Raw genomic sequence first — 25048 nt, forward strand, 5'->3', positions numbered from 1 at the left:
GCAGGCAGGAGAGGGAGGACCCCACAGACACACGAGGGCACACACATTCCCAGTGCACTCCCAGGGACCGTGAGGACCGGGCTGCCTCCCTTCACCCTGGGTCCTATACACCCTTCAACCATCTTCCCAACCCCACCACACCACCTGGGGCCTTGACCTGCCTCAGGGTCATAGGCAGAGGGCATACAGCACCAGACTGCCTCACTGGGCAAGATCTGGCACTCACCCAGACAGGACAGGTGTGGAGTGAGGGGGCCTGCCAGGAAAGTTCTCCCTGCAGTCTCTGCCCAGCAGCCCCCTCATTAGTATTCCTTGGCCTCCTGCAACTGGGCCAGGTACTCCTCCTCGGGGGGGTTGTCGGTGCAGGCCCGGCCATTGTTGGGGGGCCTCGCAGCGTGGTAGCGGCTCCAGTCCCCCTTACACAGGATCCAGGGCAGCGTGTCCACCTGGAAGTGTAGCTCAGGTGAGAAGTCAGTGCTGACGAGGTCGGGCGCCCCGGCGCCCTTACCACGGGTCAGCAGCCGGTTGCCCTCGTCATAGCAGCAGTGCTGTGCGGCCAGTGTGCTGCTCTCCACGGACAGCAGGGAGCGTAAGCAGAAGCGTGCTGTGGGCTGGTAAACATCCAGGCGCTCGCGTGGGCCACTGGCGTCCCTCCACCGAAAGCTGCGTCCCTGGTGCTCGTCCTGCAGGCTAACAGCACTGTACACGGCCTCCAGCGGGTATGCACAGGGACAGCTGGGCAGGTCCTGTAGCACCTGGCTCAGGTACTTGGCTAAGAAGTCGCTCTTGCAGTTCAGCCACTTCTCACAGCTGTCCACATCTGCAGAGGGCAGGGAAGTCCAGGGTGGGTGGGAGGAGAGCCAGTCAGGGAGCCAACCAGCCCAATGGTGGGGTGGGGGCTGACCAAGGGCCAATGCACAGGGAGAGAGGTGCAGAGGCGTGGCCTGGCAGGGTCTTGAGGGCAGGAGTGGAGGGACCCATATCAGAGCTGGGGCAGATAAGTGCTACCCCTCATCCCCCAGGCAGCCTGAAGCAAGAGCCTTTGCTCAGAATGGACACTGCTGTGGAGGCCCCCTGCTGTGCCAGGTGTCATCTCTAGGTGCTGAAAGGTACGAAAGATCCTGGGATCTTGGGGAAGGAACTGGGGCAGGTGGAGACAGGATAGCAGTTTTTATTAACCAACTGGTAAAGAATGTTTGAATAGTCCAGCCACTGGCCCATTCTTGTTCTTAACACTGCCTTTCTCAGGCTGTTTGACCTTGGGTGAGTCGCTGCCACTCTGGGCCTCCTGTGGCTCCCTTTGTCTATACCACCCTCCTCGCCTTTCTCTACCTCGGGAAATGTGACCTGATTCTGGCCACACAGAATACATTGCTCCTTCCTCTTTCCACCCCGTCCTCTGGGCCCATTTGGCAGTGTAGTACCCACATAGGTTATGTGTGTCTCTCCCCTAGATCTGAGCTCTTTGAGGGTAGGTACTAGGCCTCAGTCTCCTGGGAATCCCCTGTCCCCGCACAGTGCCAGGTGTATGACGTGGGCTTAGTAAGCTTCTGCTGTGAGGCACAGGCCTCATCCACACAGTGGGGCTACCAACAGCTGCCTGCCTTCCTTGTAAGGTGCAAGTGAGGCCAAGAGACACAGACTGGGAGTGCCCTGGTGAAAGCATGGCCCACTGCCAGCTGCCTAGAAGGAACAGCCCTAGAGTTCCAGACCCTGACCCATTAATGACAGCACCGCATGCCCATACCCAGACAGAGCCTGCCCAAAATCCTCCACACTGACCAGGAAGTGGAAGTCAGAAGATCACCACCCCATCCTGCTGCCAGGGAGGACATGCCCCACTGGGTGATCTCCAAGCTCTGTGACTCCCATCAAGACCTTCTTCCCAGTAGGAATATCAGGGTAGGTAAGGCTGATGGTCCTAGCCCAGAAATGCTAGAGCCCCCCTTCTGGGGAAGAAAGCTGTTCACCTGGAAGATGTACTCTCTGCCTCAAAGGATGGAGGCCAGGTTCCTGCCATGCAATAATGTTCCACCCTCCTAAGAGTGGTTCTTCCCCAAACCCCCAGGGACACGGACTAGCCCCAAACTGACCTGGGCCAAGCATGTCCGTAGCATTGTGGGTCAGGGGCTGCCACCCCTCACTGGGGAAGCCCAAGGTGTCCTCATCCTTTGTGCCTTTGGGAAGAGAGGAGGCCATGCTGGTGGCACCCCAGGGCACATCTGTGCTCCTGATGGGGAAGCCCAGCCTTCACTAGGCTCTCGGTGCCCACAGTAGTTGGGACAGGACTGGGACAAGGCAGGATCACCATGTTTGCGAGCTTCCTGTGTCCCCTCTCCCAATCCCACCCCTCATACATGGGTCACAAACCCACATCCCACAGGGTCCAAGCCCAGAGTCTAAGCCACACCAGCCACTCCTCTACAGGGGCTGGGGCTTATCTCACCAGCACAGAGGGGCAGGTTGCAGGCACGGGACTCGATGGCAGTGCAGGCGTAGCCGCAGGGCCGAGTCCTCCGTTGGCTGCTGTTGCCGCAGCTCCCATTGCAGGGAGACCAGGGGCTCCACTCTTCCTGAGGCTCATAGTCTGCATCAAGGTCAAGGCAGGGAGCCTGGGGTGAGTGCACATAGGTCACAGTGCACATTGGTGCAAATTAGCCATAGGCATCCCTTCCTTAGATGGCTGCAGCCCATGCTAGTGCTCCCAGCCTAGTAGATGGAGCATGGTCTGGATTTTGGCCCCACTCAGTCCCTTAGCTGTGGACTCTTGTGCACTGAACAGCCTGTGCAAATGTATCAGGTGGCCCTACAGAGAGAGCACACTCCCCAGCCACACCCCCATACCAACACAGCAATGAAGAGGAAAAGTTATCTGGGGCTGGAAGTCACCTGACTGCTGTCATAGTGGCTTCAGGCAAGTCCCCCTACATCTCTGACCTATAGTTTTTATGTCAATCAAAACCAAGGGTGACAAAACTTTCCTGGTCCTGGGGATATTAAAGAATGACCTGCTGACCATGTTAGGGACCCACTCATAAAATACACTGGCTGGGCCTGCAGTTCTCAGGCTATGCAGTGCCTGAGATCCAGTGCTGTCTTTGGAACCCCCAAAATACTGACACAGACAGTTCTCTCCTTGCTTCCCAGGCAGGCCAGAGCAAGCTGGCACTGAGAGTTGAAGGATGGGGCTGGCCAGTTAGCTCACTTGGTAGAGCCTGGTGCTGATAACGCCAAGATCAAGGTTCAGATTCCCATACCAGCCAGCCATCAAAAAAAAAAAAAAGTTTAAGGAAAATTAATAGGAGAAAAGCTGAAAGTCATGAAAATTCTGTTAGCTTACATTATTTTGGTGAATTGGGAAGAGGCTGGCCTGACTTAGTCTTAATTATAGGAAACACAGGCCAATGACACGATACCAGGGCTCCCGGGAAAACAGCTGCAATTATGCCTAACACATATCTGCACCCAGAGAAAACCCAAACCTCAATATGCAAAAATAAAAATCATCATCATGGGGGACTGGCAGGCCTTAGGTGATATTTTCTGAATAGTCTGTGCCTTTATGTCTTGTTCTAATAAAAGTAATAAAAATAACCAATAGATCATATGCTGCCACTTTACATGTATTAACTCATTTAATATTCTCTAGAACCAATCCTATGTAATAAAGGTTGTATCATTGCCCATTTTATAGTAGAAGGAACTGAGGAACAGAGAGGTTAAGTAACTTGTCCAAGGTCACTCAGCTGGTAAGCAGCAGAGTCAGGATTCCAACTCACAGTCTGAAAATGAAGTCAGTTGTGATTGATGGGATTTATATATTTCTCAGTTTGTTGGAAACTAATAGATATAAATATACATGTATTAACAAATGTCTTCTGCAGGGCTGTTGTGAGGGTCAAATGTTGTTTGGGAAAAAAAACAACTTTGCAACCTACTGGTCATGTTGCTTTTGAGCTGATGATGGCGTATATACGTGCCTAAGCTCCTGGCTTCCCCAGCTGCTCCCACTCGGGAAGCCCTCAACCCTCTCCTCCACCCCCATTTCCACCCGGGATCTACAGGGGCAACATCCTGGGGATGCCAAGATGGGGGTGCTCACCGTAGCTGTCCGGCTCCTTGAAGGCCCAGTCCCTGGGGGCCAGCCAGCCCTGATCCCTGCCGTCTGTGGCCCTACCAGACCAAGGCTCCTCCTCCTCCTCCTCATCTTCCTCATCGTTGGCCTCCTGGTCCTCACCCTCACTGTACTCTGCAGGGTAATCCTCCTCGTCCTCCTCCTCCTCTTCTCCTGGGGCTCTGTTCTTGAGACCGGTGTCCCCATCTTTGCCCTCCACATAGCCCCAGAAGAGGGGCCAGAAGAGCTCTTTGGTGGCCAGCCAGCTAGGAGAGCTCTGGGGCCAGCGACTGCTGGGTTCAGCCAACAGGTCCATTTCTGCCTCAGTCTGGGGGTCCTCTACCACCTCGATGGTTACCTGCAGGGGGACAGACGCCAGGCCGGTCAACGAGGGAGGGCTCAGAGCTGGACCCCAGGGAGAGGCGAGATGGTGGGGCTGAGGACAGAAGTGAGAGGTCCAACCTTTCCTCCAAACTGGCTGTCTTTTCTTGGCTGACTTCTTGGGCTCTCAGGGCACAGGGACCACACACAGCTTGAGACCTGAATGTGCAGGAGAATCACCTGGACATTCCTGACTCTCAGACCCAGATTGATTTAACTGGTCTGAGGTCGGGCCAGGCACGGTGGTTCTAATACATCCAGGATCGAGACCCACTAGTGGAAGAGGGGCTGGCCTGGAATTCTACACACAGACAGGCTGCCTGACCTCAGGGACCACTAACAGCTTTGAGACTCCATGTCCTCATGGTAGGGCCGGAAAATGACAAATTCCCACAGCAGCCCTCGGTAGGAGCTCTCTTTCACTGCATTATGGGGTAGGAAATAAGTAAGATGAAATCATTTATGGGAAACTGAACTTGAAAAACATTATTTTTGGCTATAATAAAGTAATATGAGTTCACTGAAGAAAATCTGGGAAAAACTGAAGTATAAAGAAGAAAATAAAAATCATCTATCTCTCATCACTGACAGATAACCTTCCAGTTTTTTGTATACATGTATGTGTGTGTGGATAGATAGATAGATGAACACTACACTTTAAAACAATTTTGGAATATTATATTCTATACGTTGGTGGTCTTTTACTCTTTTGATGAAAGTGTTTTGCAGACTGTAGCTGCAGAATGATTATCATTAGAGATTAGGACAGGCAGTGGAGTATGTGAATGGAATTCTGCCAGCCCCTCTGTGGTAGCCCCCTGCCACTAGCCCACCCCTCTTCTGTACCCACCTTCAGGGGCCTGCAGTAAGGGGTTGGGCCTGGCAGGGATCAGGCCTTTTCCAGGAGGCCTCCCCCAAATTTCCTGAATCCCCTGCATTTCCCACTCGTTTAGTCCTCACGACAGCCCTGCCAGATTGATGCTGTCTGTCCCTCGCTATGGTCTAGGGAACAGAGGCTCAGAGACTTGCCCGATGTCTGTAGCTAAAAAGAGGAGGAGCAGGTACTCTTCCCACTATACCACAGAGAGGCCATGGGGAGCATGCCCTTTGACCTCACACAGGAACCCTCACCTCCAAGGAATACAGGATAAGGCCTGAGCTGTTCAGCCTAGCTCCTCTCCAGGTGTCCACTGGGCCAATGTCCCTTCTGTAGCTCTCACCTGGATATTGGGGTTCGGAGTACTCAAGTCTGTGTTGGCCAATACTGGCAGCTTCTGCAGCTCCAGCAGCAAGGGAGTGTCCTCCAGGGTCCCAGGAGGGGCAGCTTTGCCTGGGGCCAGAGTTGCTGGCTCAGGGAGAGTCCAGCGCCTCTGTCGGTGTGGCCCTGCCTGCAGGTGGGCTCTGGGGAGCAGTAGTGCCTCCTTCTCTTCTCTAGGAGAGTCAGGATCTGGGGAGGCTGAGGCCTGAGGGAGAGAGGGGGAAAGTGAGTGACTGAGGTCAGGCTTATCCCATGTGGACCCAGAAAAGGCTGGTCAGGGGGATGCAGGAGCCCTGGGTTCTGACTGATTCACAAACTCACACTGTGACTTAAACCCCTCTGCAGTGTATATGTGGAGCATGAAATCTAAACACTGCCTGCTTTAATGCCTTTGGTGGGTACGTGAGAGTGTAGCCTGTCAGACAGTGGACTGTGTCCACAAAGCACGTTGACGCTGATGCCAACATGAGGCATAAAAAAAAGGAGGATTAACACAATCCAGCCTACTCATTCTACAGATGAAGAAACGAGGCCCAAGAAGGGAAGCGAGTTGTTTAAGACAATGGTTCAAAGTGCTGTTTGCAAACAACTTGCCTCAGAATCTCCTAGGGACCTCACACATCAGGGCAGGAAGGCCCCTGAGGATGGGCCTGGTCCTGCAGGGGAATGGGTGGCAGGCTGGGCCTTTCCCCTCAGCTCACTCCCTGGCCACATGGCCCTGCCCAAGCCGTCCACGTGGGAGCTGTATTCCTTGGCATTTCTGACCACTGTTACCTTCCTCTGCCTGCCCACCTGGGGCCTGGCCCCTTTTCCTTTTCCATGCTGCTTGTGCAGATGTCTGTCAGCCAGTTCTTCCCTCCACCAGCCACTGGCCATGGTGTCCACACCTGGACTGTCCTGTTATGGAACAGACTTCGACAGAGAAGCAGTTGGCACTTAAAGGGTGGAGAGTCAGGTATTTTATTATGCTGGTGGGCCCAGATGAGCTAGTGCTTCAAAATCTGAGTCTTGAGTTTAGGTCTTACAGGGCTTATATAGGCGGACTCTTCCGGGCTCTTTTAAGTTTTGTTTTCTCAGCATTCATGTAGCCAGCACAGCAGTCATTGTGATAAGCAAGCATGTTTACAAAATGGGAGTAGAGTAGTTGATTATCAGTAAAGTTGACACAATAAGCAGGTTCTGTTCTAAAGGCAAAACAAGCTACTGAAAGAATTAATTTTGTATTTTTCCAACATCCTTACTTTGGCTCAGATAGTGAGTGAAAGGCAGATACTGGTTGTCTCTGACTCCTGCCCCAGCATTCATTTGCTTACTCAGTGGGGCACTGGGGGCTTGGCAGCCACCACCGACCTCCAGGCTGCAGCATTGCCTGTGTCTCTGTGCCAGGGCAGGAAGAGCACCCTCCAGGGCTACCCTTACGAGTCCCAGGGGCTGGGAGCCTGTAGATCCCGCCATACTCAGGCCACAGCCTTGACCCTGCTCCCATCTCATACATGGGCCAGTATGGTATGGCTGAAAATACACTGGTCTGGAGAGTCAGATAAGCTCTGCCTCTTACTAACTCCTTCAACTTGACAATTACCTCATCTGCAAAATAATAATTCCTACCTAGAAGGATTGTCAGAACGTTATATATCTAATACTTCCACAGCATTTACTGTGTGCCAGGCACTATTCTACACACGTAAACACTCATTTCATCCTCCCATCAACCCTCAGAGGTGGGTGCTGTCATCCCCATTTTACAGACAATAGAAACTAAGGCTCAGAGAGGGCAAGTAACTTGCCCAAGGTCACACAGACATTTAGTGGTAAAGCTGGTATTTGAACCAGGCCGTCTGAGCCCAGAGACCATGCTATAACCACCATGCTATAAGGTGAAAGTATTGAGCATCCCCTTCACAAATCAGGGGTTTCCCACTCTCACTGACTCTCTTTCCTTGACTAGAAAAAGAGATTCAGAATCTTCTGTCTCTCCCCCTGTGACTTCCCCTTCTGTGGTCCCCAGATCCCTGGCTCCAAGGCTCCTGCACTAAACACCTGGTCCCAGGGCAGCTGTGGCCCATCTCAGCCCGGACCTGGATGCTCTTGCTGAGTCAAAGCACTCTGGCCTAGACAGCAAAGGTGGGTTAATAGAAGGTGGGAGAATGAGTAATGGAACAACTCAACCCCTCTCCTGACCAATCCTGGAGGCCTGGAGCATCCCCAAGTGCCATCTTCCTTGCAGCTGCCACCCACAATTCCACTAGAGCCCTAGCTGTCCCTGGGACTTTGCTCAGCGGTTCCACTCTGTCTGCAGCCTCTGGGGCACAGAGACAGGCAGTCTTGGGGTGGCAGGAGTCTAGGGTCATGCAGAATTTGGCCCATCCAGATGCCCTAGGCTCGTGACACTGGGCTTGCCTGTGGCAGGTGGTACGGTGGTTCTCATCTGGGGAGAGCTGTGGCTGTCACAACTGGAGAGGGCTTCTACCAGCATCTAGTAGGCAGAGGCCAAGAATGCTGCTACATATGCAACAATGCACAGGCAGTTCACAGAATTATCCAGCCCAGAATGCTAACAGGGCTGTAGTTAAGAAACCCCACTCCAGAGTCAAGTGGCCTGGGTCTGAATTCTGCCAGCAGCCTGGCTTCTGACCTAGTGGTCCCTGCAGAAGATGTAACCTCTGTGACCTTCCTCATTTGCGAAATGGGAACAATGAGGGGAAAGAGCCTAGCCAGGCCCTGCTCTCCAGGAGGTGCTCATAATGATCATTTCCAGACCCCTCCCACCCTTTCCTCTCCTTGTGCCCAGTTGGACCACAGGATGAGCAAAGGCCAGAGCCAGTCCTGGCCAAATGTCACAGCCACATATGCCACCTTTCCTCTCTGGAGCTGCTCTTAGAGAGTCCTGCTCTGTGCATCAGCCCCTAGGAACTCCTGGGAGTGGAAAGGGGCGAGGGCAACATCCCGTCTTCATCTTTGTTGCCTCAGTAGCCCACCCTGAGACAAGGATTCAAGCGCAAGTAGTTCCTTCTGAAGGTGATTCCAGGAGACACCAGCAGGGGGTGGGGGGGTGGGACAGGGGGGAGGCAGCTGATAAAGACGCTCTGTGAAGCTAGCAACCACAGTGGGCAGCTGGATCTCAATCCCACCAGGCACCTCTGGCAGCCAGGATGGTGCACGCACCTCAGAGTTACCCCACCAGAGGGAGGGAGCTGGAGTACTTATCTACCCACTAGCCAGTCACTGGTGGAAAGCTGCTGGGGGAAGGGGTGAGGATCAGCTCTCCAGGCACTTCAGACTGGCCAGGTCCAGTGAAAGCCTGCAGGCAACTGGACACTAGCAACAGGAAGTAAGGCCTGGGGGGTCATGGGCAAAGCGCCAGAGCCCTGACATGGAACCAGACTGTGGGCACACCTTACACACCCAGCCTGTTGGGGTTCCTTATTCACTGTCTGTCACTTATTCCAACTAGAGTAGAAGTGCTGTGCAGGAAGGGGCTCTGTCTGCCTTGTCTGCTGTATCCCCAGTGCCTAGTACAGTGCCTGGTACATCGCAGGAGCTCAATAAGTCATTGCTGAGTGAAGAAATGAACACCACCAACCCTGAGGAGTGAGTATGACTATCTTTTTGATAAAAATGAGGAGGTTTTCGGTCAAGATGGTGGAATACAGTCCCCAGCGTCACTCTCTCCCACAAATCAACCAATTTACAACTATAAAAAAGCAACAACAGTCAAGCTGGGGCTGCTAGAGCTCAGAGGAAGAGGAGGAGAGACTTATGGTGTGCATGAAGGCAGGAGAAGTCACGATGAGAGAAAGAAAAAGCTGCTCTGACCATTTCATGCCACGGTAGCTTCCAGGCTGGAGCTGCTGAACACAGAGAGCAGGAGCTGACAAAAGCCACAGCTGTGCCCTTCAGATGGAGTTGCTTGGAGGCAGCAGGGAAGAAGAGGGCCTTGGTGGCCCCCAGGCCAGCAAGACCACTAACAGGGTTCCTGTGGACCCACACAGGAGTGAGGAGCCAGAACAGCTGAAAAAGGGGAGCCATTCAGAGGCCAGTGAGTCATCACAAGGGAACGGCGCACGGTCCATCCTATGGGAAGTGTTTGCAGCACGGGTGGTGGGGGAGATGGGCCCACCAGGAGAACACTGGGGCACAGCAAGGACAGCTGATCTGCCCCTCAATCAGCATAGGACCACTCAGAGGAGATGGTCAGGAATATAGAATTGCATGGGATGCAGTTTGATGAAAAGACTCAGGCCCAGATCATAGTTTCTACACAACCCAGGTGCACCAGGTCTCTGGAGAGCCGGAAGTACATATGAAGTCAACCATTAAACCCTGAGCTGCACAAAAAGCCTTCCCTAGGGAAACAGAAGCAAAGCAGCAATTTAGCTCAACCACAGAGCTCAAGTACTGGTCCCCACAGGAAGTTCCTCCATTTTAGAAGTAAGCAAAGGACAAAAAATTAGTTCTGGCCCAGGCACATTGCCAGCGCCTTGGGGCCCACCCGGGGACTGGAGGTATGGAGCCGGGGACTGGACCCCCCTCCCATAACCAGGCACACCACCAGCGCCAAGGAGAATGCCAAACACATCACCTCCATGTGGGTGGCCCACCACAATAACCACAGCTGCCACGAAAGCAGCTAGATGCCATAACCACCATGCGGATGGTCTGCCAGGCACTGGAGTGCATTGACACAAGGAGAGTCACCAGCAGAGACCAAAGAAAAGAAGAGGATGTCTCTCTCCACAAAGCCCATTTCAGAGTGACAGAAGAAGCATCTGCTCTATGGTATTATTGGGGAACCTGAACATACCTCTCAGCATTGGACAGATCATCTAGACAACAAATCAACAGAGTAACCATTACTCTTCCAGAAGGAGAGAAGAAATCTAGGGTTATCAGTGGTGGGGGGGAGGGAGAGGGGGATAGGGAGAGACTGGACAAGGGGCATAAAGAATAAGTACGATTTTAACAACATATATGCTAGTAATATTGATTTGGTCAACATATGTCAATGTTGAACCCCTAAAATATGTATAATCAATTATGATTCAATTTAAAAAAATGAGGCTATGGGGGCTGCGGGACAGGGGTAAGTTCTCAAAGATTACAAGAACAGAGCTAGGACTCAAATTCAGCTCTGCCTGATTTCGACACCCACACATTGGTGCACACACATGCATGTGGACAGAGGCTCATGACGACAGCCCCTTACATGCGACCATCCTCTGTATTCACAAAGCATGTCCTCTCTCATCATCTTGTCTGGCAGGTAAATGTGGTGGTAATGAGTGCAGGCTGGACTCCATGTGACCTGGGTTCAAATCCCAACTTGTATACTTACTAGCTGTGTGAAACTGGGCAGGTTACTTCATCTGCTTTAGTTTCTCCCTCTATAAATTAGAGAAATGCCAGTGCCTGTCTTACAGGGTTGTTGAGTTAGAAGGGTGCCTTGCAATAAATGTTACCTGCAAAATGGATGACAGATGGTTCTCAGAGGGGAGCGAGAGGAGAGATAAGGAGCACCCCTCTCACCAGGCACTGTGTTAGTTCTTTCCATCTTATTCGGGTCTGAAGGCCCCACCCCACCACTGATGCAGAATTTCTTGGCAGATGAATTCTCACAATGTTCTGAAGCAAATTCTGAGGCTCCAGCCTATTCAAGATCATCTGTCCTATCCCACAAGACCACCTCCCCCATCTGTCAAGTTTACATGTGGAGTTTCACACGTGTACAAATATACAATTCCATTATTTTGGGGGGTATCACTGCCCCGATAGAGAGGAGATACATCCTGAGATACGTCTCCACCAATTCTCTCTCTCTCTCTCTCACACACACACACACACACACACACACACACACATGCACTCACATGCCAGGGTTGGCCAGGCAGCCCCTGACCCACATGTTTCCAGTTCACATAACAGAGTCCTGACACCCGTAAGCCCTTGCTGCACTTCTCGAACCTGCCTCTAGCCTGTCAGCCCTCCTCATAGCTGCCCTTTCTTCCATTCTCTGTGTCTCAGGGGTCAGGAGCCTGTTCCAGATAATGAGATCCAGTTGTCAGGTGCAGGCCAGCCCCAGCTGGAGGGTGGAGGGCATAGTCCCAGCTGCTGAGGCCAGGCCCATCCACGCAGAGCCAGGCTACATACTTGGTTGCCTGCTGTAGCCTCCCAGGAGGTGCTGGAGACCTAGCATCCAGCAGCCACTGCCTCTTCAGCCAGGACTGAGGACTCTGGGCAGAGGAATGGGGCTGGATTCAGCCCTCAGCTACCCCCCTAATCAGTATGTACTATCTAACCCAACCCACCCTGGCACCCAGGGGAGACCTCAAAGCACCTCATCATCACAAGAGTAGCACTAACAGAGCTCACTATCCAAGCCCAGGGCCGGTTTCATGGTGTGCAACTATGTACTGGCACAGGGCTCCAGTTTGTTTAATGCTCTGCTCTTGCCATCTTGAAATATTTAACAGGCCCCACATGTTCAACCTGCATTGGGCCTCACAAACTATGTAGCCTTGGGCTGGCCAGATAGCTCAATTGGTTGGAGAGCTGCCTTGTAACCCCAAACTGGCCAACCAATAAAAAAACAAACTATGTAGCCAGTCCTCCCGAGCACCCTAAATGTACTGACTTGTGAATCCTCACAACTGCCCTTTGCGTAGGTACTAGGATCATCCTTGATTCACAGCAAGGCAGCCAAGGATCAGAGAGGTGAAGTAACTCGCTTGGGATCACACAGCTAGGGGCTGGCAGAGCGGGATTTGAGGCAGGTGGTTTGGCTGGAGAGTCTGCTCTTTACTAACACAGGCAGGGGCTACACCTTCTAGTTTGCTGCCTGCTATTCTGTGGTGCTGAATGTGCTGAATGAACAAAACACTCAAACTGGATGTTTTACTTTTCATATCCATCTCTCCCTTGGATCCACTTAACAACCCTGTGAGATGTGAAGGGGAGGAACTTGCCGAGATTAGCAGACTGTAACCTGCTTGGAGCCACTGAGCAGCCAAACCTCCGGGCCCCATTCCTGTCCTTCCCTCTCTCCTTCAACCAGCTCTCCCATGTTTCCAATGCCTAAGAGAGGGAATGGTCTGGAAGGAGAATGAAGGTCATAGTCAAGGTCCAGGGAAGTGGTCAGTTGCAGGAGGGGGCTAATGGGCAAGGCCACAGGCTTGGGTTCTAGCTTCTCCTCTGACACTCACTCACAGATTGGGCTAAAAAGACCCCAATCCAAGAAAGTCAACCTTCAAGACAATGCCGGCTTCTTGGTGCCTGGTGAGGTGCCTTGGTCTTTTGACCCACCATGTCTCTCCCACAATCCAGACCCTGCTTCCAGGCAACTGGCTGGACAGTGGGCCAGGAATGAAGTGCTGATTAAACATCCCCTACCACGTGCATGACACTGCCCCAGGCTCCTTCCTCTACTTCTTCCCTCTCAGGCCATACCTTCAACAAGTGCTTCCTTCCATGGTGACTAGATCCCTGCTGTGGCAGCACATACTTCCCTGATACTGCCCCATGTGGGAACCCTCAACGCAGGACAGTCCTTGCAGCCTGCAAGAGCTGTCCTTCTCTCTTGCCTAATTCTAACCCCCTCCACCCTCTTGTGGCACCAACTCCTCTTTCCCCTACCCCAAAGTCTTCCTTGCTGGCCTAGGAGGTGGTGGGTGCCAGGGTTAGGAGCCCAAGGGCTCTGGGATTCAGGAAAGCTGGGTTTAGATCCTGGCTCTCACATACTTAACCTTGGGTCACTGCACCCATCAGTTTCCTAAACCCTAAAATAGGGATAAGAAGACAAGGAAAACAAAATGCTAGGCACGGTGGCTATTTGGGTGGTATTCAAATCCTCACTAGAACAGAAGACACCCAAGGCAAGCTGTGTCATTCTCTGCCTGTCCAGCACCCAACAAACTGCCTGGCCCCACCCTCATTTTTTTAACAACGATGTCACTACCCATGTGTACCATGCTTTCTCATCCAGCACTCCAACTGACACAACAGGTTCCTACTCCCTTTTTTACTGTAGGAGTAAACTGAGGCTCAGCAACAGGCCTGCCCAGAGGAGAGGGGGCACATTTTGTTCACAAGGCTAATGATTCTTCTCAAGACTTCAGATGAGCAGGCTGAGGCATGACATGCTGGGATGCACCATAAGGTCCCCAGCATGGCTCTTTACAATGACAGACCTAGCTTCCAGCTAAGCTTCACTTCTCTGTGCCTCATTTTCATCTGGAAAATGGGGAATGCCCATGTCAAAATGATGTAACAATGAAATAACATATTAAATAATTTGTACACTCCAAGGTCAAGGGTTTGGATCCCCCTACCAGCCAGCCACACGAATGAATGAATGAATGAATGAATGAATAAGTAAATTGTACGGACTCTGTAAGGTCCGGAGAATGCTCACTTCCCTTCCGTAATTCCCCATTCTTAGATCCAGTGGGTTTTATGTTCTTCAGCTTCTTCATAAAAGTCTTCGGGCTAACCACTTATTTCTGACATGCCACCCAAGCCACTAAAATAGCAGTCTGCATTCTCTCAAAATGATTCCTTAATTAACAACTTTGAAGTGTAAGGGCACTAACACAAATCACAGACTCCTGGAACGATGTCAGAGCTAGAGGGGACCATGGAGATGACTTAGCCTCTTCTTTTTAAATGCAAGGAAATCATCCACAGTGAGTCACTTGTGTGTTAACGACATACTGGTACCAGAACCCCAGGCCCTGGGCTCCAAGCTCTGGTTGTTCTTCAAGGCACTAATTTGCTTTAATATGTTTTTGAAGACTCTTTCAGGCCCTGAACTGGGGCTAAGACACCACTTTGACTCTGAAATAACTCATCCTCTACACTGAGGGAAGATCTGACAAACATACTAAAAATAATTATAGTACAAAGCGGTAAGTAGTACAATTGAAAGTATTTATGCCAAGTGAGCGGAAACAATGCCAATTTAATTAATTTTATTACTGCTGTCATCTCTGCCTAAGAGGCGGGACTGGCTAGAGGCTTGTGAATTTGTCTACAGCAGTGGAGGCAGGGGAATGGGGTGTCCCTCAGGAAACATTTGGCAATGTCTGGCCCTGTCGGGGTAGGGTGTGGGCATCTGGTGAGTAGAAGCCAGGGATAGTGCTAAATGTTCTACAATGCACAGGACAACAGCTCCCACAACAAAGAAATATACCACACAAAACAACAGTAGTGCCAAGGTTGGGAAACCCTGCTCTCCAGGATACATTCTCAACAGGGCAAAAATTGGATCTTGTGGGGGGCAAAAAAATCTTAGCTATTACAATACTTTGTGACACTCCAAAAGGCCATAGAATATAAACAGACAGCATATCTGTGGTATTAAAATTTCAGGTGGGCGGGTGTCGAATCCCGCTACCGCTAGCCGCCAAAAAACTCCAAACCAACCAACCAAAAAAAAAAAAGACAGAAAGACAAATAGAAAAAGAAAAGAAAGAAAAAAAAAAATTTCAGCGGGGAGAGGAAGGGAACAGGAGAAAAAAACCTAGAAGGCTCCTTACGGGGGGGGGGCAGAATATAACATAGTGAAAGTCTGGTCTAAGACACACCTTAGCGTGCAGTCCCTTTCTTCCCACGGCCTCTGGGGGGCTTCTGGGCACTAACAGCACAGCCCGAGCTCTGCCCAAACTCGCTCACAGTCTCCCGCCGCCCTGGGTACCTCAATGTCCTCATCTCGAACATGGTAGAACTACTTTGGCCTCCTTCCAGAACAGCTCAGAGCATGGAAGGACCAAAGACCACCTGCCACACACATGCACGCCGGCTCCTGCATCTACCCTGATACAAGTCGGTCGGCTTTGTCCCCATAGGGATGAATGTCCACCGCAACGCAAGGGACAACGGACTAGAGTGTTGACCCCTCAGTGACTGGAGACGCAGGGCTCGACACACCATGGTTTCTCTCCATGGCCAACACCACTCTTCCATCTCATGTCTCTGTCTTATACCCCCAGGGCCCACCAGGAAAGTGCCCCACTCCGTCTCAGCGACGTCTGCATCTCCAAATCACAGTGACACACAGTAATACAGAAGTCCTTGGCTGACTCCTCTCCAGCACGTTGGAGAGCCCAACTCTACCCCAGCTGGTCTCAATTCACGCGAAGGGGCTCAAATCCTCGGCGGATTCGCCTTAGGCTGCACCGGCGGTCACCTCACCTTCTGAGCTTCAGCAGCCCCAGCCTGCCACTCCGACAAGCTCCGGTCCCAGCGAGCGCGCACCTGGACAGGGCGGCTGCGGGCGAGGCTCGCTCGGGGCGAGGGCGGTGCGGGGCCGCGGCGGGCCAACCCGAGAGGAAGTGAGATTTCTCCCCGGGCTGGCCCGCCACAGCCCGGTCAGGGCTCACAGCCACGCGCGGTCAGTGGGGACCCCTGCAGGTTCGCGCGCACCTGGCCTCCGCCGGTGCCCGGGGGCGTCCGGCCGGCCTCCGCCCCTCTCCCTCGCGTGGTCGCTGCCCGAGTCCTGGCCTCCGCTCCCCACGCGGCCAGAGCCGGTGGCCCGGGGAGGAGGGACCGCGTGCGCGCCGCAGCCCCGCGCGCCCCGCCGCTCACCTCCGCCAGCCTCGCGTGGCTCCTGGGCCAGGGTCCGGGGCCCCGCGGCTTCCTCAGGGGGAGCCCCGGCACCGCGGCCAGCAGCGCCGTCAGCAGCACCACGCCGAGGAGGAGCCCGGCTCGGCCGGGAAGTCGACGCATCGTGCCCCTGACGAGGCTGCTGTGCCCGGCGCCGCCGCGGCGAGCCTGTTCGCGCCCCGCCTCGCCTCCTCCAGGGGCGGGAGCGCGAGGCCAGCGAGGGGCGCCGGGGCGGACGCGGGGGCGCGCGCGGGCCGGGGGCGCGCAGCTCGCACGCCCTCTCCGGCCCCGGCCGCGGCGTGCGCGCCCGCACTGCTCTCCGAGTCAGCGCACCGGGATGTCCCCGGTCCTGCCTGGAGGAGGGCCCCTCGGCATTCGCAGACACGTCCTGGCCCACCAGGCGGCTTTCTTTGATCAGGCCGCTTCCTCGCGCTCAGCCCCCGCCGCTGTCGCCGTCGCAGCCCCAAGGGAATTCCTGTTGGAGCAAGTTGCCGCCGGCGCCCGGCGCGCTCCAGCCCCGCGCTGCAACTCCTGCCCGGCCGGGAGAGTCCGGCGCCACCTCGGCCCTCCCTGACGGCACTCCGACGGCGACCCGGACTGGCAGGACCTCGAGGGCAGACAGGCGAGTGGCGGGAGCCTGCAGATCTTGGGCAACTGTTTACTTATGCATCGAGGTAGGTTTGCTGGGGGAGGAAGTCTGGAAGTAACTTCCCCAAGGCTTTTCCAACTCTGCTTCTTGGCGGTGGAGACCAGGGGAAGGGCACTGTCCCAACACCTGCCATTCTGCACCCAATTTCCTTGGAGTGTCCTCAGAGCACTTTAACGACCAGGAGAAAGTGGACACTCAGCTGTGAGGATAAAATCCCAGAAGGACAGCGGAGAGACACGTTTGAGGGGGGTGCTCACATGATCCTGCCCTGCAGCTCGGTGTCACCTCGTTTTATCTTGGATACAACGGTGGGGCTGCCCACTCTTTCCAGTGAGACACTCGGTGCAGGGATCCTTGCGCGTAGGCCTCTCGGATCAGCATAATGGCCTACCTCCGAGTGACTCAAACCTGAAAACCGTAGTCTGTGATCAAGATCGGGAACTCTGAGGAGCAGTGACAACGTAGTGACTGGGATGGGGCTGTTAGGGAATGTGAACGCAGGGACACGGGGCAGGCGGAGGGTTTCAGACAGGTCAGTGAGTAGCAGTCAGAAGGCATTAGGGAGATGCCCAGCCAGGGGCCATGTGAGGGGGCACAGGACATGAGTCAGGTTTCAGGGCAGGGTTGGTGGATCCCCGGAGGTGGTGGAGAGGGTGTCCAGGAAGCCCAGGCATTGGTGTAAAACCTTTGGATTCTGGTTGAGCCAGAGTAAAACTCTTGGGGGACTGTGCAGTTTCCTAAGACTACTCCTATTCCCAAAAGGACTCTGCAGTGTTTTGAATGGTGCATCGCCGGGATAACAACCTGGGTCTGGAGTCGGCCACCGGGGTTGGCATTCTGCTTCTACCATTTACTAAGTAGGTGATATTATTGACCATTCTGTGCTTTTGTCACCTCTAAAGGTGTGGGGGAGGGGAGTATTACTTATCTCACAAATGTGAGGAGTAAATGAGAATCCGTGTTAAGAGTGTATATTAGGACGAACTATATGAAGTTGCTATGTTTTGGTCGAAAGGGTTAAATATTGGCATTTCATATGGTTCAACCTAATCAGATGCCTGGTATATGATAAACACTCAAATATTAGCCAAAAGAAACCTGGTTTTTGAGCTTCTGCTACACCACATTGCATTTACTAGATTAAGTGCAAGGCCACTTTATCCTCTCTTAGGACTTTTTTTTTTCGATAAAAATATTTTCACATCCAGCCTAATTTGTCTTTTTACCACACTTTGCACCTTCCACCAGATCAAACTCGGACTTTGGAGTTGATGAGTTCACTCACTCGTGTCAGTCACTACCACTGGACGCCAAAGGCCGTTCCCCCCACCCCCGACCCCCGACCCTTGCCTGGACTGCTATAATAGCCTAATTGGTCCTGCTGCACCCACTCTTGTTCTTGCCCCCCGCTCCGTGAGCTGGTTATCTTTAGTCAACTACGTTGAGGTATAATTTACACATAATAAAACACACCCATTTTAATAGTACAGTTCAATGAGTTTTGACCAATATACACACCTATGTAACCACCACCACAAGCATGACATAGAACCTTCCCATCACAATTTCCTGCAGTGAACACTGGAAAAAACTTGTGCATGAATGGAAAACTGCATTGCCTACATGCAGTACATCCTTCGGGTAGTCTGACCCTAGTCTTTCACTGTCTTTATGCTATTGCTCTGTAGGTTGTAGGTAACTGACAGCCAAACAAAACAATTCTTGTATATAGAAATGTAAATTCTGTCCTGTCCTGTAGAAGTCCAGTTGATTTCCCTCTCCCAGTGTGTTAGAAATTAGTTTTACCTTCATTTGCACATTCATTTCCATGTTCCTGATCTATAAATAAATGGTTATGTTCTTCAGTATCTCCTTTTTTTTTTTTTTTTTTTTTTTGTCTTTTTTGGGACCGGCACTCAGCCAGTGAGTGCACCGGCCAGTCCTATATAGGATCCGAACCCGCGGCAGGAGCGTCGCTGCGCTCCCAGCGCCGCACTCTCCCGAGTGCGCCACGCCACGGGCTCGGCCCTTCAGTATCTCCTTTGAAGTTGTTCCAATACCCTTACCAGTTTTCAATTAATAAGTTAAATAAAGGGCCGGCCCGTGGCTCACTCGGGAGAGTGTGGTGCTGAGAACACCAAGGCCCCGGGTTCGGATCCCATATACGGATGGCCGGTTCGCTCACTGGCTGAGCGTGGTGCTGACAACACCAAGTCAAGGGTTAAGATCCCCTTACCGGTCATCTTTAAAAAAAAAAAAAAAAAAAATAAGTTAAATAAAATCTTTAATGTCCATAAGTCATGATTTTATGCTTTTTTGAAAATTATCTTTTAACAGTCCGTTTGTATAGTTAATCCCAACCTCCTACCCTTGGCTGGCAATCCCGCTGTCATCATAGGTTAGTTATACCTTTTCTAGAATTTCCTATAGGTGGAATCTTACCTATGTATTCTTTTGTGTTTGGTTTCTTTCAGAATGTTTTTGAGATTCTTTCATCTTGTTGTAGGTATTAGTAATTTGTTCCTTTTCATTGCTGAGTAATATTCCATCATATTGGCATGCATACAATTTGTTTATCCATTCACCATGATGGATGGCTTCAGGGTTGTTTCCGGCTTGGGGCTGTCATGAATAAAACGACTATGAATATTCAAGTGCAAGTCCTTATATGGACATGCTTTCATTTCTCTTGGGTAAATCACTATAAGTGGAATTTGCTTACTGCACTCCAACCACTTTCTTTCAGACCCTCCCCTCCATTTCCTCAGAGTTTTGTCTACCACCCCTGTCTAAACCAGATACTGCTTACAATCTTTTATCACACTTTTTCTCCATAACACTTAGCAGTTTGTAAAATGATATATATGTTCATGTGCTTGTTTACTGGAAAGTAGAAACCACAACTATGTGTTTGTTGCTGTTACTAGTAATGCTCAGTGCACTGCCTGGCACACAGAAAGCACTCAGTATTTATCGGTTGAATGATTAAAGGTAGATGTATCTTTCTTAATATTTTATTAAGGCAAAACAATATATTTGCATGGGATTATTCTTAGTTGTCTGAAACAGTCCCCGTTCATGCACTCTCAAAATTGATACAACTATCCCAACCCAGTATTTATAGCTTCACAGACATCCAATAAAACAAAAAATAAAAATCATCATCTGGCAAAAAGGAGAGACAAGGTAAGGGAGAAAGAGTAGCATTTTGACACATTACTATAATTTTAAAATTTTTATTTACACATCGCCTTCTCTCACTTTCTCAGATTTTATGAACATTACAACAATAGAAAGGGGTTATCACAGCACATTCCAGTTTACAGGTAACTTGGTCAGTGGGAAAACATGGGCCAACAAAACAAGACCTCAGCTCTCCTATAGCTGTAGCTCTGCTTGATCTCTTTCCCCGTCCTCCTTTCGGCAGCTGGCATGTCTGGGGATCAAACCCTTGACCTTTCTGTTACATCATGCTCTAAACAACTGAGTTCTGCCAGCTGTCTTTCCCCCTTCTCGTAATGTTAGCTACCTTTATACGGAGGGATCATCAAGACTGTGGGCACGCTGGCTGAACTGACAGGACGACTCCCAGTGTCCTTTGGAGAACGAGCAAGGATGCTTCTTATAATTCCAACCACTAGCTTAACATTACTGAGGTAATAGACCTAATGTTAAGGGTAAAGACAAGTCATCATTTCACCCTGGTCAGTGATACGTTCCCCACTCTCTTGGAATGCCCAGGCCAAGCAACCACACTTCACACAAGAAACCTGAAAATTGTGTTGGAAAAAGCAGACTCTGAGTTGGCCCAAGTCTCCGTGTGCATGGAAGGTTTCACTTACCCATGCAGATGGTGAGACAGGACACTTAGAAAGCACAGATCTGCTCATCTGTACCTTTCATTCAACCTCCCCGCACTGCTCCAAAAGAACAGGGCTTTGGGATTGCTTCATTAAGAATACAGTAACTGCAGTTTAAGAGCCAATGCATGCTCTTTTTTAGGTAGCTGGCCGGTGTGGGGATCTAAATCCTTAACCCTAGTGTTGTAACATCATGCTCTAACCAACTGAGCTAACTGGCCAGCCCTGAGCCACTGCATTCTTTAGGGTCAGTTTATTGTAATTCATCATTCCAGAAAGAATCACAGCTTAAGGACATTTATCATGTGTACTATGTAGTAAACAAAACCTTGTCCACAGCTCCCCCCAAGTCACTCTCAGGGGTGGACTGCCAATGTGATACCTCTAGACTCAGAAAAAACTAGAATAAACATTTTCATTAGGGTCTGAAACTAGCCCCTTTGGTTTCCTTCCTAGAAAATAATCTATAGCAAAAGGTGCTTGGAAAACAGAAGTCACTGGAAATGACAAAAGGAACAGCAGCATTTTCTTTGCAATTAAAGCAAAGGGATCATTGGCTAGTCCTGGCATTTCTTTTGTGTGATAAGGGAGGAAATCAGCCCTCTAATTTGGCCATCTGACTGGGCACATGGCAATTGTCTAGGAGCCTGAGCCCACATTTCATGTGGATAAAGCTGAGGAGAGCACGGACATGCTTTTCTCCATGTGGAAGTTATTTTGATTAACTGGCTTAATGGACTAAGATGCCCGCTAGGCACTGAGCCTCCACATTAAGCAGGTAGCAGCACATCTATAGGTTCTGGGGCTGGGGGTAAACAAAACAAAACAAAAAAACTATAGGTTCTTGGCTTAGTAGCCAAGAAGAAAACTTGATTTCCATACCTCCCTCCTTCACAACCCTTTAGGCCAAGCTGATCTTACCTGTGTGAAATGCTCAACAATTCTTGATCTCTGTGAACATAGACAGAAGGAAAACTCCTACTCTTCCTTGTTTTTTAATGACATGGTTATATCAACCAGAGATTAAAACCCATTTTGGTTTACCTAGACAACTAGGAGAGGAAAGACACCCTGGCAATTAGGTCATAGCAATTCTTTATACAAGAGAACAACTGTACTTAACTTTCTCTAGGTAGTTTTACCACAACCATCCAAATTCCTACAATTACCCAGATTCTTTCTTCACTGCCTGTGGCATGACCAGCAGTTCTGCACTGTTGCCCAATCCAGTATCACCGGGGATCAGAGAGCCTCATCAATTTGGAAAGGGGGAAAAACAGGATGAGTGTACAAGGAGAACCAGGGTGTCTCATCTGCTGATCCTCATAGCCCAGCTCCACCATATATTTCTGTTTTCTCTGGACTTGGAATTCTAAAACTCAAGAACTAGAAGCTACAGAAAAAAGGAAAGGCCAAATAAAGGAGGGAGGGATTACAGAGACAAATCACTGGAAGAATGTTCAACTCCTTGGCCTCTGAAAGGGCATGAGGCTAACATAGAACCCTTACTAGTTGTATAGGATGTTTCTGTTCACTTTATGTGACTACATGAGGAAGAAGCTTATTCTGACCGTATGAAATCCTCACCCTATCATTAGAGTTTAAGATAATGACTAAAGGACTAAGATGGCTGTGTTCTTCAAACAACTAAGCAGTACTTTGGGGTTCTGGAGACTGGAATCTTTTTTTTAAAGGGAAAAAATTTTAATTCAAAGAAAAGCAAAATGTTTTTAAAAAGTGCTCCGAAGTCCTTGCCCTGGCTAAGTTAAAGCACTTAAAATAAAGACAGGAGGAGAAACTGCCACTACCACTTGATCCACTGTGTGATTTTGATGTCCCCTGCCTATAAATTCCCTGGTTCCTGATGTGATCTGCTGAAAGAGGTCTTATAAACCTGAAATGGATAAAGGCAATGCTAAAGGAGAATGAGAAAAAAGTGATAAGCTCCCTCTACTGACTCAGACTATCAGCTTTGGTAGTAATGGTTAACTGACACCTGTTGAATCCCATCAGATTCTTGAAATCAGGCCATGTTCAATTGTGTACTAACCAATGTGTATGTCCCAGATTTCTACTCATTCTCAATGACCGTATTTATACACACTTGTATTTGCTCAAGTACTTGGATAAATAATGATACTTATGATATGACTGGACCCTAGATTTATATTCCAGTTTCAAGAGAGATAACCAGCCATGTATAATGTATACATAACATTTTGTCCTCTAGAAAACACAGAGGTCCTGGATAGATCACAAGAGTTTTGTCTCTTCAGAATAAACTTGTAACTTAATTAGATTTATCCTGAAATAACTTTGCACTAACAAAGTGATATATATATTTTTTAATGCCCATACTGACATTTTAATTTTCTGTGACTTCATGCAAGCCAAAATAAAACTAGCAGGTTCGTTGCTTAAAGTTTGTGAATTTTGCAAACCCTACCTCTACACCATTAAATAGAACTGCAGTGCAAAAGCTTTCTGGCATTCCAGTGGGAATCTATGGTGGGAAACTAGATGTGTAGAAAAAGTTAGCAACGTATTTGATTTTATAGGACTAGTTATTAAGTTACCACAGTCTCTCTTTTACTTTAACTTGTACATGCTAAATATAGTCCCTGCATCTCTCGAGTCTTTTATTCACCCTTTTCTGTTCTTTAAAAAAGTAAAATAAAACGTTAAAATATCTCAAGGGCTTAAAGCTCTCAGACACTGACAGTGACCAAAAATAACTTATACTCAAGACATTAAAAAAAAAAAACCCAGACAATAATAATTGCTTACATCCTCCACTACATGTATATGCATAAACACACCAAAGCTGATGACAAGAAGTCCAGGATGATTTGCATTGAGAATCTTTACCATAAGAGGAGCAATTTCAAAAATAGAGATGTGAAAACCACTTTCACATATTGTTTTTCCACTCTGTTCCCAAACCTTCCTGTAGAATACTTGATGACTACTAAAAACAACCCAATCTTGGGTAGGTATAATGCAGCCAAAAGTTCACTTCACTTAAAGCTTTGATCAACAGAGGAAAAAAAAAAAAAAAAAGAACTTTAAACTGGTGGTTTTCAGATTTGCTCTTTGGTCAAGCAATATAAACCTCTCTGAAAGAAGTCCCTTTACCTGGTTATAGTATGAAAAGAGAGTCAAAATAGGGGATCCCAGGTTAGGAAAGAAACTTGTGTTCAGAACTCAGAAAAAATAAAAACATGTAATGGAAAGAAAGGAAGACCGTAGCCCCAGATGTGAGGTTTAAATTGTCTTAGGACTTCAAGAATAAAAGAGAACTAGTATTTAGAAGAATAATATTTAAGTGGGTCAGCTTCTAAAAGGGCTAAGTTAATTACTTTAGTCCTTAAATAAAAACATGATAAATGATTTCTGAGCAGAGGATTTACCAACATTTTCTTTTATCAGTGTAAATCCTAATCTGGACCCAGACCCACCCAAAGGCTGCCATAATTTTGAAAAGTAGAAAGCCGTGAGAGACCGAAGCCACAGACCCTGCACAAGTACTAATCAATTCTTTCCACACTGCTCCTGCCCCTCACCCCACCAAGAGTGCACATCCCTCTACAGAGCAGCTTTGTACACAGAGCAGTGAGACGTGAAAGTCATCTTCCCCACAGAGGTCTGACCAGGGTGGGATGTGGGTGCTTTTAAATAAAATACTAAGTGCTTTAAATAAGGGGTGGGAGGTGTTAAGGTTGGAGCTTAGGAAAAACTTAGAATTTGGACATATCCTCAGACTATGACCATTATGAAGAAATATCTGATGATGATGGAAGAAATCATCTGGTGACCAGAACAAAAGAGAGTAAGATCAAACCTTAGGAGGGCCCTGGCCACAGGGATTTATACAATGAGCCTTTCAGCAATTTTATTGTTTACTGTTTTTCTTAAAGGACTAAACTTAAGACTAAAGGGAGAATACTTGGTTGATTACTTGACTGGTTAAATAAGGATTCCAAGGTTGGCAACCTCTCAAACCTGGACGGGAAGTAAATGGAAGGCACTGGCTCCCTAGGGAGGAGGGCCAGGTGAGGCTCAAGGCTGCAGAGCCAGGGCCAGCAGTAGCTCTTGACAGGCCCAAGTCTGCACGGTGGCTGGAGAGGGGAAGGGCCTGTGTGGTTAGCCAAAAAAAGGCTAGGGTCAGCGTGATTTCACAAGTAGAATAG

The 25048-nt window shown here is 49.7% G+C and overlaps 1 protein-coding gene across 1 annotated transcript; it reads right to left on the reverse strand.

The window, feature by feature from the left end:
• Positions 1 to 302: 302 nt before the first annotated feature.
• On the reverse strand, positions 303 to 16472 carry ISM2 (isthmin 2). The gene is made up of 7 exons (XM_063090153.1): positions 16170 to 16472; positions 15939 to 16001; positions 5716 to 5958; positions 4103 to 4472; positions 2447 to 2587; positions 2094 to 2177; positions 303 to 820 (listed from the first exon to the last, which is right to left on the reverse strand). The coding sequence occupies exons 1-7, from the start codon at positions 16470 to 16472 to the stop codon at positions 303 to 305; spliced, it is 1722 nt and encodes a 573-aa protein (XP_062946223.1).
• Between the last annotated feature and the right edge of the window lie 8576 nt (positions 16473 to 25048).

The sequence above is a fragment of the Cynocephalus volans genome, chromosome 3 (assembly GCF_027409185.1).
Source record: "Cynocephalus volans isolate mCynVol1 chromosome 3, mCynVol1.pri, whole genome shotgun sequence".
NCBI lineage: Eukaryota > Metazoa > Chordata > Mammalia > Dermoptera > Cynocephalidae > Cynocephalus > Cynocephalus volans.

What these genes read in the sequence shown, in the direction of transcription:
- ISM2 (XM_063090153.1), bottom strand. Translation starts at nt 16,472, where the DNA reads ATGCGTCGACTTCCCGGCCGAGCCGGGCTCCTCCTCGGCGTGGTGCTG. An exon ending in GGGCTGCTGAAGCTCAGAAG is followed by an intron (nt 5,959 to 15,938) that starts GTGAGGTGACCG and finishes TCTCTCCCTCAG; the next exon opens with GCCTCAGCCTCCCCAGATCC. An exon ending in TACGGACATGCTTGGCCCAG is followed by an intron (nt 821 to 2,093) that starts GTCAGTTTGGGG and finishes TGCCCTCTGCAG; the next exon opens with ATGTGGACAGCTGTGAGAAG.